The following is a 17,665-nucleotide window of genomic DNA, read 5'->3' on the forward strand; positions in this document are numbered from 1 at the left end:
GACGTGAGAAATAACTATGCTGTAAAAAAAGGAGATTTAACTTACCTGCATGTCACGTGTGTATCCTCACATCACGGTTAACCACACTTACCTCTTACCTGAGTTTGAATGTTGGTGAGAAAAGTGTCTCCCTGAGCTACTCTCCCTGAACCAGAGAAGCCTTAGACCTGAGTTAGTTCACCCAGCTGGGTACGTATGCCAGAGGCCCATCCTATTTCAGCTTAAGAGTTTGGGTGGTGTGCTGCAGCTCGGAAGCTGGGATAATGGGAGTTATCCAGCACCGTCCCAAAATTCAGGGTAGGAAGCTGTCTTCTTACTTAGGCACCATTCATTCCTACCAACCCACTACTCCCCGCTCACAGGTTGAGAGCAAGGTCCCGGCAAAGCTCCTCGGGGGGGTCAGAACAGGGCACGCTCTGGGGGTGATGAAGTCGGGAGTGCCATGTCAGGGGACACCCAGAGAAGTTTGCTGCAGGCCTCAATTCTCACCCACGGCGGTGAGGCATCCGTGTGATCCACGCGTGACAGCCCCGGGGACCCTCACACCAACCTTGCGGTCAACCTAGCGTTCATTCGGGTCTGACGCCCGCACCTCTGTGGCTGTAACCCCGCTCGAGGCTTCCCCCTCGCATTTGGCAGCCCTGGCCTGTTTCTGCTGGGAAAGCCCAGGTGTCCCTCAGCCCTTCCTCGGGCGCCGGAGCAGACCCGTACGCTGGTCCACGAGGAGTCACTGCTCACGTAGCTCAAGACGACGCGGATGCCTCCGGTCCCACGCGAGCTGAGCCTTCTCAGCTACAACCTTAACACATTTGCTATTCAAAAGTGATACCCTGCTTCCTAACTCCACCGAATAACGTTGCTGCAAATTTCTTAGTCTTCGGCAGGATAGGTTATTGCCCTGTCACAAGGGCCACTTGCCAAACAACTTGGTTTCTTGAATTGTCACCTAAAACGCAGTGGTGGCAGGGTGGTCACGCTGCAAGCACAACCCCGACCCTTAAGGTTGATGCTTCGTATGGCAGGGGGGAAAGGAGGAGACGTGAAGGATGTGGGTGGTGGATAGGAGTGAGGTAATGTGGAGAGGGTGATATCATGGTATAGCCACAAGGGCTGGGTGAGGGCTTAAGAAGTAATTTATTGGCACATATTTAGCCTCGTTTCCCTAGGAAATGAGGCTTACACAATCACTTTGGGTGTATGTGTGTGCACATGCTGTAATAAGGGAGAGGCTGCGGCTTCAGAGTAACCCTCATGAGACACCAGAGAGTCCAGGGGAGTGATGTTGACAGTGCCCCGAGAATGGAGAAAGCTTCAGTTGGAGCCTGCGCTTTATTAAACACAGGAGAATGTATCCACCCATGAGATGTACGCTTGCATGAGTCCAGGCTTCTTTTGCTCTGCTTCTGAGGCAACGGCTTGTTACTGAATTCCGGTTGCGTGGCCACTTGGGCATATATGTGTGTGTATGTCAAAATTTGCGATCCCATATGTATAACAAAATGTTTGTTTTAGAAGTACCAGTGACTGGAAAGTAGGCGTCAGCAGAAATGAAATACTGATGTATGTAATAGAATAACATCTTCTCTGTAGAGCAATGATTCCCAATTTCTTTGGCCCACCAGAGCATTGCAACCTTCAAAATTTCAGGCAAGCATCGTTCACCCTTATAATGAAGCTTTTAGCTGAAAGCGTTTTTACGGTACTACTTCGGTTGTGTAGCCAGCAATGATGAATTACCATATCCATTATGGCCACAGCTTGAAACCACAACTGCAAATGCATTTGCTTTCCTCTTATTCTAGTGCTTCTGATTCAAGCTCCCTGTTATGTGTCCATCACGAAAGAGCAAACATTCCCGGCAGATTTATTTCTTATGCACTCAGATAGTACAAACTGCTCCTTTGCAGTTTACACTTTTAAATGGTGAAAGTTTGGAATAAAAGTGAACAGTTTGTCAGATATCGTGTATTTGGTTATAAAATGTGTACCTCTGTACACAGCGGTAAGGCTCTGGTGTCTGTGCTGAGATTGTTTTGTGCTGCCTGTGACAGAAGAGATAACACACCTTTTCCCTGCCTTGATAAGTTAGTTTCCTGACACAGCAGACATCCACGCTCCCAGAAACAACTGCGGCTCTATCACTGTCATCGTCTTTCCAGCAAAGGGCTAAGGACTGTTCCCCCCCCCAGTGTACCAGAGATGCTTGGGCCTCATCTGCACACCAAAGTTTTATCTGATTTAAGGGGCTAGCTGTACAAATGCCTCTCTCCCCTCAGGGGTGCCTGTCCTCCTGTGGTAATGCTCTCTGATGCTTGCATGAGAGATGCTTTTTGGTTTTCACCTCTACCTATTTCCCCACGATAAAAACTAACTTAAAGAAATATGCTTTCGTGTACCTGAATGCCAATGCATGAATAGAGGATTTAATCCTTTACCTTGTGTTTCGTATTCAGTCCATTTATTACACAGAAAAAACCCCATGCTCATGGTGACCTACATAATCCAGCACAGTGGCTAATCACACTTACATGAGGTGACTGCCTATGGTATCAGGGAGGGAATGCGGGAGCTGGGAGACCCCTGCTAGTGCTCTGTTCCCAAGAGTGGTATGAGTCATTTTTACCCTCTGGAAATAGAGAGCCTCCTCGTGTAGCACCGCTTGCGCAGAGCAGGGCATGAAGAGGCCAGAAATCGATGAATCTTTTAAAACATATTTATCATTTGCCACTTGTTTTTTTTTTCTTATCATGGCACTCGCATCAGGGTGACTCAGGGTGAGCCTGATCCTATGATGCTTCTGCAAACTAGAGGCCAGCTGAGTTCAGCCATAACTCTGCCTGTGCTGTGTCATGAGGCAAGGCAATCAATGACTCCAAAACAAAGAGGTACGCTGTGAAAGGTGAGTTTTAAAAAAACAAAAAAGCCAATGAAAACCACATTGCTCAGCATCAGCAGTGAAATAATTAGACATCTCTTCAGGATAGATTTATAGCCTAGTACCACTCACAGACAGAAGCAGAACTTGCTGGGGAGGATGCTTTATAAATGCAAAATTAGTAACAGTAGTGCTAAAAACAAAACAGAGTGAGGAAGCAGAGCCTGAGGAAGCACAGAAAAATGGCACAGCTGCCGTGAACAGACCAGATGTGGGCTGATCTAGGATAACTCTTCCCCAGAGTTTTCTCCTTCCAGCAGGATTGCGGGAATAATCTTAAGTCTTGGTGAACGATGAGGGGACACACGCCAGCATCTCCCACGGCGCCTGCCTGCGCTGAGGGCACAGAATAAAGCAGGGCGAGGAGATAGACAGCTTATGGGCATGCTTGGCTACGGAGCGAGATGGTATTTCAAAGCCAGCGGTGTCATTTTTGGTTACGACCAACCTCAAAACTCGAGGAAAAGCCCTTGACAACTGGTGTCATGGTGTTGCTTGCTGTTAGAGAGATTTCTGTATGCGCCCAGGACAATCAGTCTCTTTGTGTTGTCAGATCCTGCCTTCTAGCTACCGGAGGCTTCTGAAATTCAGAGATGAAGAGATTAAACAAGAGGATCACAGGTATTTATACACAAATGAGCACCGCCAGGTATTTCAGGGGGGATTTCAGGCCCCCCTGTGCCTGGCACAACACCCGGGCTGCCTGTTCCGCTCCGCCAAAGCCATTTGGATCCTAACACCAACGGCCTTAAACCCTTATTTTCGAACCTCCTCGCGTCCCGAGCGCGGTGGCGGCGGGTTTCCACAGCACCCCGCCTGCGGAGAACCCACCTCGTGCCTCAGTTTCCCCCTTTTTGCCACAACGCGGGGGTGTGAGGCCGGGCGGTGTGAGGTAGCAACTCCCCCCCCCCCCCCCACACACACACCTCGGGCACTCTGCCGGGCCGGGGGACCCCGAGCCGAGTCTCCCGAACGCCCCTCAGCCTTCAAAAGCCGCCGAGGTCCCCCCTTTTCGGGGCGCTGAGGGGCCCGGCGGCTGGAAGACCGGAGGCACCGCCGAGGGGCGGCTGCGGTGGTCCCGGAGGGGGCCGCCCCCTCACGGCGGGCCGGGGAGGAGCCGGCCCCGGGGCGGAGGTGGGCGGCTGGGGGTCGGGCCGAGGGGTGGAGCCGCGGGCTGGCGGGTCGGGGTGAAGGGGTGGGGGTGTGTGTGTGGGGGGGGAAAACCTTCCCCTTCCCTTCCCGAACGAGCCGGAGCCGGGGAAGGAGCCTCCACAAACTCCTCCTGCCCCGCCGCTACCGCCAGCCGCCCGCAGCATGGTGAGGAGGGAGGCGGGGGGGGGGGGCTGTTTGCCGGGCGGGAAGTTTGGCGGCCCCGGGCTCCGTTCGCCCCGAGCTCACCGCCTTCCCCTTCCTCCGCTCCTTCTCTTGCAGATCTGGAAAACTCTCCCGCTGCTCTGCGCCCTGCTGGCCGTCGCCCGCCTGCGAGCTGAGGTAGGAACGGGGCCCCCGGCGGCGAGGCGCGGGGGGGGGGGGGCGGGAAGCGGGGGTCCCATTTTAGCGTTTTTCACGGCGTCCCTTGTCGTCCCGTCCCCTCTTCCTCTCGCCTTTCCCCGGCGGCACCCCGGAGCGGGGACTGGGGGAGATGCCGGGACGGGGGAAAGTTGCGGGATCGCCGGACCCCTCCGTGTGAGGAGAGGCGGGGGGGGGGGGGGGGGGGGGGCGGCTGCTTCGCCGCCCGGGCCCGGGCCGGAGCCCCCCCTCAGCCTGCCGGCGGGCTGGGCTCCCCTTCCCCTCCCTCCCGCTCTTTCTTTCCCTCTCTTTCTTTTTTTTTTTTCCTTCCCTTTTTTTTACTGCAATGACATTGAAAGCCCCCAACTCGCAACCCCCCCCCCCCCCCCCCCCCGCCCCAGCTCTGTTGACAGAAAATAAACGGTGCCTGAATTCCCGGTTGCGGCAGCCTCCGTAAAAGTGAGGTCAGAAACAAAATATTTGATAATTACGGCAGGGGGAAATGTGGAAGTGATTTGAGGAAAATGAACTCAAGCTGGGCTGGGGAGGGAGGCCGAGCCCGCTTTCGGAGGGAAGCGGTCCCGCTCGGGGGGCGGGAGGCAGCTCGTCCTCCCCGCCTGCATTTTTTCTCCCTACATATTTCTCCCAGATGGCGAGACCCACCCTAGAGCATCGCAGTTTGGCTCTGCACAAAAAAAAAAAAAATAAAAAAAAAAATGCATAAACACGTCCGATTTCCTACAGACAGTTCCCTCTTTTTCTGCCTCCCACCCGTAGACCACGCTGCCCGGGTGATGGCAAGGAGGGGGGGTTTAGGGTGAAGCCCATCGCTGTTGCTCTGTCCCCCTAAGCAAAGCTCTTTGGCGAACTCCCCGCAACTGCCAGCCGCTCGCTGAAGGGACGAACAATGCAAACGCTGGGACACGAGGAGCGGAGGTGAGACAGGGCGGTTGCAAGCCGACACTGTCAAGCTACAGCTCTGGTCGCAGCTATCGAGAAAACCAAGGGGAGCGGGACTGAGCTGTAGTATGGGCTAGCGTTTCACATCTGCCTGTACACGATAATATTGTAATATGCTTTCTTCCCAAGGCGTGACAATCTTATGTAGTCAGCATTTCCACGCATCCTCTCCAACGCTGTCCTGAAAAAGCCAGATCGGTTTTATTCATTTTCTTAGGAACCCTAAATAAACCTTAACCAGTTCCGGTCAATATACAGCAAAACCTCTGTAGGGAGGAAGTGCACAGCAGTGCATCCGTAAGATGAATGATAATAACAGCTAAATAGTGATGGCACTGGTCTGAGTAAAGCCTCCTGGAGTCAGTAAGCCAGAGAAACATAGCCAAGATGTGTTTGGCCCTTGATTTCTGATTTCGCTGGTGCCGCTAACGTTATGTTAACAGTCAAAGTGCTAAATCCTGCTTTTTGCCTAATGTGCTCTAATTTGGAGTACCTGGGTGGCTTCCCAAGTATAAATACTGTCATGTCTCTGTGCCTCATCTGCAGACTGAAAGTAAGAAAAATGTACAGCTGTCATGTTCAAAACTTGGTTTTAAAGGCCAGTTCATGCTTGAGTGGATAAATGAATGATTTGACTGTTTTCAGGGGTAACAGTCCAGGTGTCAAACCAGCCAACGTTTTGGTTTGATTCCAGTCTAAGTTCAGCAAAACTTGAGAGTGATGACTGAGGTTTGGGTCTGCTTTCAGGGAAAATTGACACCTCGGACAACTTTTGGTTTGGGGTTCAGTTTGATTCCTCGTTGCTGGTAGGTGCCGAGTGATGAACATCAGTTCACCCTCTGGGGTATCTAGACCTTCTCACTTTCTAGGGAGTGGGCTGTGCTTGAAGGTGAGCTGCTTGCAATTCAGAGACAGCTTTGACGGTTGCCCCCTTCTAAATGTTTCTTATTACCACTCTGCTGCATCACTGGCATTTCGTAAGATTAGTGTGGCATTTTCCTGTGTGGTTTTCCCTATTCCAGATTTTGGGAGTGATAACCTCTCTGTTTCTTCTGTTTCTGCTGCAGTTTGCACTTTGTGCCTTTCAGCATGTTCAGAATATTAACACTGAGCCTTAAGCTTCTAATCATTTTGTCGGCAAAACTATATCTGAACTGTACTGGGGTTTTTGTACAACGCTCATTTCTGCAACATTGTTAGGTGCATAATTAGAATCTTGAAAGAAAGAAAGAAAGAAATTGCTTCAGTAAATGTTCCTGGCATGACTTTGTGCAGACTGGAAAATCTGAGACGTGCCAAAACTTGGGAGCTTTTCTTGGCCCGGTTCAGTAATAGTCACAAGAGCAATAGACGGTGAACTGTACTCCTCGGATAGGAGCCAGCCACCAGCTTCAGACAGCCCTTTTTATCTCTTTCTTCCTGGGTCAGACTCTCAATAAGGCGGCCGTTTGCTCGTATTAAAGGGGATGCTGCAGAGGTGAAGCTGCTTGTGTTCTCAGCTGGGGCTTTCTGAAGCAGATGGAGTGATTTTTGGGAAGCATCCATCGCGATAGAGGAAAAGGGAGAGGCTCGAAATGTCTGATGAATGTATTAAAAGTTAGTCAGTTGTTCATATCCTGCTGGAGTAAGTTACCTAGTTAACACTGGAGAGGAGTCCAGTCACTGTTTGACTGTGTCCGTGAGGTCTGAAGGGTGGTGGGCGGGAGGGCTTCCACCGGTGGTACCACTGTAATTATACCAGCACTGTTACATGTCCCACCAGGGTACTTACCTCAAAATAAGCGTGAGGGTTTTTCTTTTTTCTTTTTGGCATAAACCTGATTCAGAATCATCAAGAAAGTTATTTTCACCGTGAATTTTAGATGTTTTGCTGTGTGCTGTGGACAGAATTCCTATCCTGAATCCAGCCTTGCCAAGAGGAGAAGTCACTGCCCTGGCCTGCTCCCTGCTCCTTGCCAGAAAACTGGCAAGGAGCAGATTAATCTCTGGGACCTGTAGCTGTTCTCCTGAACCATCCTTAACCCATTTCTGGCCAAATGAGCCACCCTTCGGGAAGAGTTGTGTAAACAGTTTAATCTGACTCGTCTCATTTTGGCATAAAAGGGCTAGAGGAGGAGGGCTAGAGGCTTTCTTCTTGCGAGGAGATCTACTGACAGATCTGAGGGGGCTATAACCCCCAAGCAACACAGCAATGACAAGCATCTGGAGGCAGATCTATAACCTTTTCTAACAGCACAGTGTTTGCAGTGCCTACATCTGTTGTAACTTTTTTTCACCCCACCTCCTTTTCCCTCGGTGTAATTTTTCCGTGTGAAAAGCTGAAAAGGGGTGTTACGGGGGAGAGAAAAGACAAAGGTTTCGGCTAAGTTCTGTTTGCTTAACTCACCTGAGTGCTTCCTCTCAATCCGACTTGACTGCTTTTGCACATAGGGAGGGCAACACTCGACCCCTTCTAAGACCTGTGCCCCTTTTGCCAGCAGAGTGCTTGTGTGCCGCAGGGAAGATGGAGCTGGGAGTTCAGCTGGTCTTCCTAAAGCCTGGTGTACTTCCTCCCATTGGGCTGTTCACACAGTCTGGCCGGCATCATCAGCTTGCTTTGGTTAAACTTTTCCTACATTTCTGCAATGGAGAAAGCTAAAAACTGCTGTCTTAATAAGTGAAACTGAATAAATTAAAGTTGAGATCCTGATGTAATTGCATAGCAGTATTTGGCTGTATTTGGCCCTGAAGCCATCATTTTAAGAAGGGTGCATTTGCCTTTGAAATTTAGTGATAGAGACTTTGTGGGTAGTTCAGTCCTCCTCTTGCTGATATTTTGTCCATGGCAGCGGAAAGAATAGACACCGTGGTGCCAATCACGTGGGTAACTCGGGCTGTTTTTAATATGCGCTGACTTTGTGCAATAAAACCCAGCAGTCACATGTAACCCACTAATGTAATAAAACTACCTTCCCAGATCTAGTCGAGCAGGCACATCTTCAGTCTTCAGTGGAAGGAAAAATTGCATCCATTTTTCTCCTTGAGCTGGTTTTGGAGTGATAGGCGTCTTCCTCCTTGAAATCCTGCCCTTGAGTGCCAGACCAGGCGTTGCTGGAGCTGCGCCTCAAGGCAATAAGCATATTTTAAATGGGGAGGCAGGGAAAAAGTGATTCTACCCTGGGCGCACAGCAAAGGCTTATCTGTGCAAAGCCGGTTTTTTAAGGCGCGTGCTGTGCCGTCGGGCAGCTGCTGTGCTGCGGATGGTCCCAGGGATCAGAGTCTGGGAGACGAACCAAGTGGTTCTGTCTGAGGCACCTCGTGTTGTGCTGAAGTCGCTGGCCAAATGCCCCGTGTATGAGTGTTTAAACAACCTCCCCAGCTGTTTTGAAGGGACCATAACCTCCGAGCAGCAGCGTGCACGGCGCAAGCTTTGAAGCAGAAGCGACGTCGCGTAGCACGTACGTGTGCGTGGCACCCCGATGCTGCTTCTCGCCTGGAGCTGCTGTCAGATCCGAGCTGCTTTGTGCAAATGTGCTGTAGCTGAGTGAATGACTTTATCTGCCAGCGTGCAAATTCCTTGCCGGTAATTAACAGGGGGCTGCTGCTGGGGCCTGCCTGGGAGGCAGCTCTGCTCCCAGCACAGGAGGAGAGGACTGGCTGAGAGTCTCCTGTTGCATTTTCCAGCTGCTGTTATTGGTACAGCTGCTTACCCATCAGGAGGCACCAGGGCACCTTTGATCTTTCTTGTGTGGTGTTACATGAGCTGGGGAATGTTTCTCTTTGTACAGAAGAGAGTTTGTCACAAATCTCAGCCAGATGTGTCTTTCTGGGCTCATGAGACTCCTGTTAACTAGGCTGTGTTTTTGCCACATATCCTGTGAGCTAGATGAGATTGGTTCCCAGAAATGCGTTATTTAGCTGGGTTGCATCTATCTTTGCAGGGGGGTTGGCTTCTGCTGTACTATGATATCTAAGCTAATCTGTGAATAACCAGCATTTCATTGGAGAGATTTATCCCTCACAGCGTTGTCTCTGAGTTTAGCAAAAGAAAAGAGGAGACTGCTGTTATGCTGTGAAGCGTAATTCCTTCCAGAGCTGTGTCTGGGTGGCAGACATGCGGTTATATATGCCTTGACTTTCCCAGAGGCTGTCGATTTTGCCACAGCTAGGGTACTAAGTTAGATGTGAGCTGGTTAGAGCAGGGGCTCATTTGCTCTCGACTATGGGGCTCTGATTGCAATTCCTAGGCCTTGCAGCAGTAAATAAACAAATGGCAGATAAGCATGCCTGGAGGCTTCGGTGCTATGTTAAAGCACAGATAACTATAGCACGAGCAGCGACTGCATGGCATTTTCTTACTACTTGCTCTCAAGTGTGCTCCAGTTCTGATCTGAAGACACCAGCCAGCAGTCATGAGTGACTATGTCCCTTCTCTGCCATGCAAACCAGCTACCCAGAAGTGAAGTTCGTGTAAGTTCCTGTGAAATCTTATTACCTGCTCTATGCCTTAGCTCGCTCGCTTATTACACTGTACCTCTCTGTTTTGACATTGGGCCTGTGGTTGCTTGGAGCAGTGGATTAGGCTGCCTTTGAGAAACGATGAAGAAAATCAAACTCATGATCCAGTCTCCATATGTGGAATTTCTTGACACCCCTGCACCTTGTTTGGAGCGCGTCAAGGGGTCCATAACCTGGAAACAGTTTGGAGGCTCCTCTTGGACCAACACATTTGGAAGGAATAAGGAGTTTGGGGATGATGGCTGGGGAGGGATTTGGTGTCTCATTAGCTCAGCTGTAGGTGGATCCCACATTTCCACTGTTTGACAGCTAAGCAAATATTTGGTGGAAGAAACTAAACGCTGCTTGAAGACAGGAATCTGTTTTTGTCTCACTGGGGAGAGGGTGCTAGTTCTCCCGTGCTTCTGAGGAAAATACCCAATGCACCAGGAAAACCAGGAGGTTGAAAGACTTGTTAGAACCCATCTCGGTCATCTCCGTATGCACATTGCAGGATGGCTCTCTGTACAGCATTTCCCGTGGCTGTACCCTGTCAACAGCTGTCCCAGAGATGGACCTCTAACCACTTTCTCTAAATACTGTAACGCTATGTAATGGACCCCATAGCAACCAGCTTCTCTTCTTGTTCCTTCTGCTTTATCCTTCCCTCATTTCATTCTGCAGCTCTGTTACACAGCAGTAAAGCCATAAGCATATGAATTTGTTTTTGTTTTTTTTTTTTGTCTTGATTGTATCTCTGTAGAGGGCCTTGCAATGCAAAGAACAGCAAACCAGCTTGAAGGAACAATGGAGAGAAACAGATAAAAACACCAAGGCAAAGCAGCCGAGTTTCATTGGTAGGAGATGATTTGCACACCTTATGGTCCAAGCATAGAAGGACTGTTTGGATGGCTGTTTGTCACCCACTGCTGGTTGTCCCTAGCCAGTACATGTTCCTCCTCATTCCATCCCTGCTTCTCACCCAGAGTCCCCAGACAGGATCAAGAGGCCTTGGGAATTTGGATGCTGGTGGAGCTTTCCATGCTTAATCAGCTTTTTCCCCCACAATGAAAGTTTTCAAGAAATGGTGATAGCTTCATAGTTTGTCTATAGCCAGAGACAACTTCTTTGTTTCTTTATCTGTGAGGAGACCTAGGGAGGTAGTGGAAGGACTTGCTGCAGAGGTACCCGTGGCAGGAGTAAGACTCAAGCCTGAAACAGTCTTTTCAAGTCTTCCAAGTCAGGGGAGGGGAGAAGAGGATGTTACAGTCTTGGATAAGAAGGAAGCAAGAGTGGGGTGACAGGGATGGGCTGGCAAAGGTACCTGCCGCTGATGGAGAGATGTACTGGTGAACCTTGTCCTAACGCAGGAGCCCGTGGGCTAGGTGTGCCTCCTGCCATCAGAAACGCTGCCCTTGGCCACTCTTTCCTCGTCACCCCGCTGCCGGGGTGAGGCATTTTGGGGCTTGAGCGTCGGAGGGACAGAACAAGGAGTTTCTGTCCACCCACCGGGACGGACGGAAAAGGGAGCGTTCGGCAGGCGCTGGCCAGTTGCCAGGTTGGCCTCCAGTGCCGCGCTGTCCGGGGACGGTTTTGATGGCAGAGTCTGTTGCCGTTTTTTTCTGACAATGAATCGATCTGGAGGACGGTGCCTGGTGGGGGGGCCCCCTCTGTGCTAGAGCAGCCCCTGCCATTTAAGTGCTGGTAATTGTAGCCTGAAGCCAAGAGCTTTCCTTCTGCATGACGTAACTCTTTGCATATGTATTCCTTGCTGCTCTGGGACTTTCTTTCCCCTCCTGCGTTTTGGCCACTTTTTCATGTTTATGTTTGAGGAAGCTTAAGTATGAGGGATTGGAATTGTTGTCTCGTTTCCTATATGTAGGAGGAAGCGATTTCCTCGGGGAGCTTTTGCTACGTCTGGATTGTTTCGTTGTCTGGGTGAGTAAAATTCCTCAGGGATAACTGAAAAGGTTGTGACCCAGCTCTGGTCTGCAGCTCACGCATTCAAACCCAGGGCTCTGGAAGATTAAGGTGGCAGGGGACCAAGCATTCACGTTGAAGGCATCGCCTTCAACTTGGCAGAAAAGCTGCGGTATTCTTGTCTGAGGACAGCGTGTTTGCTCTGTGTGATGCAAGCTCTGGGGTATTCCAGCCCCAAGACGATGAATGCCACATGAGTAGTATCGGCCTAATCTTCTTCAGTCGGCCCTCCCCTTCTCCAGTTGCCCTGCGGATGGATGACGGAGAAGTCGGGTTGCAACAGAGGCTCTGTTTCTCATGGAGCTCCATTTCTCATGTCCCCAGGACTGGGGCCTGGACTCATTGGTAGAGGATGATGTGTAAGGGTAAGGAGCAGGGTAAGGAGGGAGTACTTTTTAAATTTTTTTTAATTTTAACTGCCTGTTTTATACCCAGTCCGCAGTTAAAGAGCTAGCCTGGGCTTGCTCATGCACGGAGCTTTGCTCAGCAAGCGGCATATTGCCCCTTCCCAGTGACCAGGGCTGGGCCGGTGGCCCGTGCTGTCCCTGGCAAGGAGCGTTCCCCGTACTTGACCTGCTGCGGGGTTGGGGCCGCAGCGTGGCCGGTGGCACGCATCGGTGGCTGCTCCCAGTGCCTCCTTGGCCACATCGGCTGCCGAGCTACGGATGGGTCGCTGTGACCGGCCCTGCCTAGCTGAAAAGAGCACTTTCAGGATGGTGAGAGGCATGTCCTCAGGCCTTTGTTCACCTGAGAAGTGTACGTGGGAAGATGCACACACACACTTGCAGGATGGTTCCCCGCAGCCCTTGCGTTTCGCCAAGCTTTTCAGAGGGGCTAGTGACAAATGTGATAATGCTTTTCGAGGTCATTCAAAGCATCCCCCTTTAGAAAAACAGACTGTTTCTTCTACAAGGTATTGCTGCGTGCCCTGGGATTAGTAGCTGCTTGTACAAACCGTAGCCATTAGTGTCTCGTCAAATCCAGTTTTACACATCCTCGATAAGTCATGCCCCCTTCCTGTTCTGTGAAAAATGATACCGTGCTCTGGAGTATCTCAAAGTCAGTAAGTTTATCTTCGTGGTCCTCTTCTATGAGCAAGTAGACTGTTAATCTTTTTATTCTGTCCCAACGGTCCTTATTACGCCCCTGTGTTCAATGGTAATCAGTGCCTCCCCTGTGCAGTGATCTCCACCTTGTACACATAGCCAGTTTTTGGGGTCCCTCAGCCCTGTGCTTAGCCCACCTCTTTTAATCTCCTTGTAGCTCCCTTCCTCCTGTCAAAGCAGAACGTTTTTCCCTGGCTGCCTAAAGAAATGGAGCTTTATGTGATCTTACTCTCTGTTGGTACCTTTGAATCTCCTCAAAAAACTTTTAAACCCAACAGCCAGTTTCAGCCATGTTTAGCGAAGTATTTTAATTTCCTACAAGATACTGTGTTCCTCTAAGTTTTGTAAAAATAGACACGGTGCAGTAGTTACTGCCCTACCTGAGGGAAAAGCTCCAACGTGAGATCAGCTTTTACTACAGACCAGGGAAGCGTTTTGTGAGTATTCCCCTTTGATCCTAGTTCGTACCTTTGTAGCCACCAGACGCGATCAGCCTTGAGACAGGAATCTGTGGGAAGCAGCTTGTAGAACAGGTTGTTGTTCCTTGGCTTTGCACTTTATGGTTTGTCCTCCCCTCTTTGGTGCTCGGAGCTGTGTGCCCCAGGAGAGTGTCATGGAGGAAACTGAGCCAAAGCATGGTTAATCACGGGGCACAAAACATGGTTTGTTACACCTTGTGTGCACGTACACGCGCACACACAGAGCCACCTTACTTAGCTCTGTTACGGAGTAACTTGCTACTAACTTCTGCCACCCAGACCTGGAATGGGGGAGTGGAGGAGAATGCAGCAAAATTTGTGATTCATGTGGATTATTTGGGAATTTCAGATCCTACCGGGTGAGTGTTGAATCTCGCTGTGGTATATGAATTGCCTGAGACCGCATGGTGTCAGTGCAGTGCCTGGGCCGCTCCTAACTTTGTGCACGTGAAAATCGAAAGAGACGGGAGAACAGCTGGGCGTTAATACCTCCTCACAAATCACTGCCAAGCTCTTCTGCAGTGCAGCAGCACACATCCAGACGCTGGGGTGAGTTAGGCCATCCTGGCTGCAGATGCAAGGTCAACAGTAAACCAGCATTAAACAGACACAACTGTTGATTTTGGGTTTTGTTTTTTTTTTTCCAGGTTTGTATTTATTTGCTGTGGGGTTTTGGCAGGGTGGAGGGACTAAAGGGGAATCCGAGCGTATGTGGTTCAAACAACTTCATAGCCTGTAGGCATCAAGAAAATGCAAACAGACTCTTCTCTCCAGACCTATTTGTTCTCACTCTTAGCATCATGCCATGATTTGTATGTAGGCTTTGGGCAAGGCACCTAATTCCTCTAAGCTGCAGTGTTCACATCTGTAAAAAAAGGATAATGATATGCTATGCCTCTTGGAAGGTTTTATGAAGCTGAATGCATTCCTGTTAAGAAAAGTTAAAAGCTCTCATGTAGAAGGTGCAGCAGGCACTGCAGAGGGTCATTATCCTTATCAATAACAATAGTGAGGAAAACAGAGATAAAATGCGGACCAGAATTGCTGTGTGATACAGCAAGTTCTTGCCAAGCAGTAAAGATGTGCAAAAAGGACTTGTACGGCCACATTTAAGGTGTGAGCTGATGGCCCACAGATGGGAAGAAAGAGATGGTTGAATGTTTTTATGGAGCCAGAGAAGGAGAGGAAGGGCATAAGGTAGGAGAGCTGGAGTGTCTCACAGGGGTGATTGCATTTCTGGAGGGTTTGCTCTCAGAGGGGAGCAGCAAGCATCGCTCCAGCTGTTTGTAGCTCAGAGGAGACAAACTGGAGATGTGCGGTACGGGGAGCACTTGACATTGTGGCAATGTAGATTTCCCTGTGAGCTATATGTTGTAGTTAAGTAGAGAATCTTATATGGGGGCATAGTCACTTGCTTTCCCTGACAGGTCTGCCAAAGGTTGATAAGGGAGAGAAGATGGGTTAGCAATTTCCATTGGTTGTCATGGTAACTAATGGAAATTACTTTTTTTTGGTCTGTTATATATGATGATGTTTGTTGAAACAACTAGGAAACATTCTCTCAATGTTTTTTGGTTTTTGGTTTTTTTGGGTTTTTTTTTCACATTTTAACTGCTGACTTCTGGTCTTAAGTAGTACATTGTTACCAGAAGTCTTCTAGAGAGTTTATACAGAGTTTTTGAAAGCAGTAAAGTATGTACTGGGGATAAGCATCTGGAGAAGGCAGCTGCTGGGCAGTTCAGTGTGCTGAGCCACTTCCCACCCCGAGACCTTCTGCAAGGTGCCCACGTGAATGTTTTCTCAACAAGAGGCCTAAAAGTAGGTGCCCAAGATCACAGGTAGCCTATTTCCCATGTAAATAGTAAGCAGATGATTAGCTGCTCTGAAAAAGTTCAAGCTGGATGAAAGGGGGATGGTAATGCCAATTTATCAGCCAGTGAGCTGTCAGGCTTACTGATGTAGTGACGGCAAAGAGCTTGGAGCATTTCAGATTAGAAGTGTGGGTGAAACACAATGCATTATTATTACTATTTCATGTAAACATTAGCATGTCTTGTCACTAAAAATATGGCTGTCTACCAACTTCAGTGACACTAAAAGGGACAATTTTCCCCATAGATTAGTAGATGGTGAGGCCAGAAGGAGCTGTTGTGCTTTACTTCTTCTGCCCTCTTGCATAATACAGCCCATACATCCAGCTCTTTGATTAATTCCATTTGCTCTGGACTCTAAAGCGTGTCTTAAAAACATCTAGTCTTGATTAAGTAATTACCACAAATGGAAAATACCACTGTGTTTGGTATGTTGCTGCAGTGGTTAATTACCCACATGCTGTTACACCTCATTTCTGGCTTGCATTTGTCTAGTTTTGATCTCCGAATGCTGAATCTTGAGTTTAATCTGCTAAACAGAAGAGGCCTTTAGTACTGCGCATCTATTCCCCACCATTGTAACTGTGGTCTGCGACAAGGACCGCTCCCAGTCTTGTCTTTGGCAAACTAAACAGTCTGAGCTCCTCAAGCCGTCCCCTGGTAAGGTATGTCTCTTAATCCCTTGCTCAGTACTGGGTCTCCACGCGTTGCATCCCCTTTCCCAGTCTGTTAGCACTCCCTCGCCACGTGATGACAGCGCACCTCCATGTGCTGTTACTGGGAATCCGTACAGCCTTGGGTGATGTAAGTTGTAAAAAGAAGAAAGACAAAAACAATGAGAGCCCTAATTTATTATTAGGGAGTTATATACGTTAACTCACACACCATCAGGAAACATAGCTGGCGAGGTTTTTATAACAGGAGTCTTCCCACAGTACACAAATGTGCTGCTGTTGTTACCAACTAAAGCCTTGGTTTTGAGTTTCCTATAATACACGCTTAAGTTAAAGCTCAATATTCAGAGGCTTCTCGACCCTCTTGACCCCGCCGGTGAGATTTGACTGGGTTGGGGGCCGGGGGGCTGCGTGCTCAGCCCTGCAAGTAGACAAAGGGCTGTGTCGCAGCACGGTGGCCAGCTGGAGCCCGTCCTTTGGCAGGCACCTTCAGCTGAGCCCCGCTAGAGCTTGTACCCTCCCCGACCAGTGCCCCAGACACGGTGCCTCTGCCGTCGCTGGGCCCTTTTCACCAGACCAGTCGGCTGCCAGGCTCACAGGCCAGTTTGAGTGCACGGGCTCCCAGGGTAGGGAGAGCAGCTAACAGTCTGCTAATGCGGTAGGCACGGTAGTGAGGAAATCTGTGGTCTCTTGCGTGCCTACACTTAAAGTACCTAAACTGAGCAGTGATAGTTTGCAGAACTGGGGCCTGAGAGCTGTTAAAGGCTGCACTGCTGACATCGGTGAGCATGTCTCCGTGCTCTGTGAGGTCCCATGTGTACACCAGCACACGCTGCTGTTGCTCTGATTTGTATTCCTTTTCTCACGGCCGAGTCTGGTGGATGAACTAGGCTTTGACGGGAGGGAGAGCTCTCACTGATGTTGGAGGCTGGGTCTGTCGGGTCTATCTCTAGGTGGGACTTGGTTTGTTTTACATGCAGGCGTCAGTCCTGGGACTGAGGGGGGCACGAAGAGCACGCAGGCTGCCCCCCCTCTCGACAACTCAAGCCGTCGCCCGCAAGTCTGACCCACATTGGATAGAGCTAGAGAGGTGCAGGCAGAGCCAGATTTCTTGCTGTTCACTCCACCCTTCTCAAACGATCCATTTCTAACCAAATAACAATACAGGAATTTCTTCCAAGAGCAAATCTTGCTTGCTTGCTGTCCCAGGGGCAAGGACTCTCTTCTGAGATGTGTTTGTACAGAGCTTGGCGCAGACTGGGCTGGATCTTGACTTGGACCGCGGGAAGCTTCTGTACTAAAAAAGCATAATAAAGATTTAGGGGTTATTAAAATACCCCTTTTTTGTTTCTTTTTCCATTTCCAACTTTGTCTTTAAATATGCGTGTCTGGGGGTTTTCCCTCCTCTCAGAGAAAGAAGAAGGCTCTCTGCATTTCTTGTTCTCGGGTCCCTTCCAGTTCATACCTTGGGAAGACCAAGTGGGCTAGGCTGAAGGTCTGTGCTTTCATAGCTTTAAGGCATCTTCCTGCAAGGCAGCCTTAACTGGGTAGCAGAGGCATTCAAATAAAGAAAGCTTGTGCACTTTTTCTGTGGGCAAGATAGTTGGAAGTCCTTTTTTTTGGTCACTGATGAAAGGTGAGAAGGGGTGGCTCCCTCTCTTGGGGTGACGTTTTC

At 49.6% G+C, this 17,665-nt stretch overlaps 1 protein-coding gene across 1 annotated transcript in view; it reads left to right on the forward strand.

Moving 5' to 3' along the window:
• The first annotated feature begins 4,075 nt into the window (after positions 1-4,075).
• Positions 4,076-17,665, forward strand: part of FSTL1 (follistatin like 1) — a 55,875-nt gene continuing 42,285 nt past the window's right edge. The window contains exons 1-2 of the mRNA XM_030019839.1: positions 4,076-4,252; positions 4,367-4,426. Of these exons, the coding sequence (XP_029875699.1) occupies positions 4,250-4,252; positions 4,367-4,426 (63 nt within the window). The 5' untranslated portion in view covers positions 4,076-4,249. The remainder of the gene's footprint in view (positions 4,253-4,366; positions 4,427-17,665) is intronic.

The sequence above is a fragment of the Aquila chrysaetos genome, chromosome 7 (assembly GCF_900496995.4).
Source record: "Aquila chrysaetos chrysaetos chromosome 7, bAquChr1.4, whole genome shotgun sequence".
Taxonomy (NCBI): Eukaryota; Metazoa; Chordata; class Aves; order Accipitriformes; family Accipitridae; genus Aquila; species Aquila chrysaetos.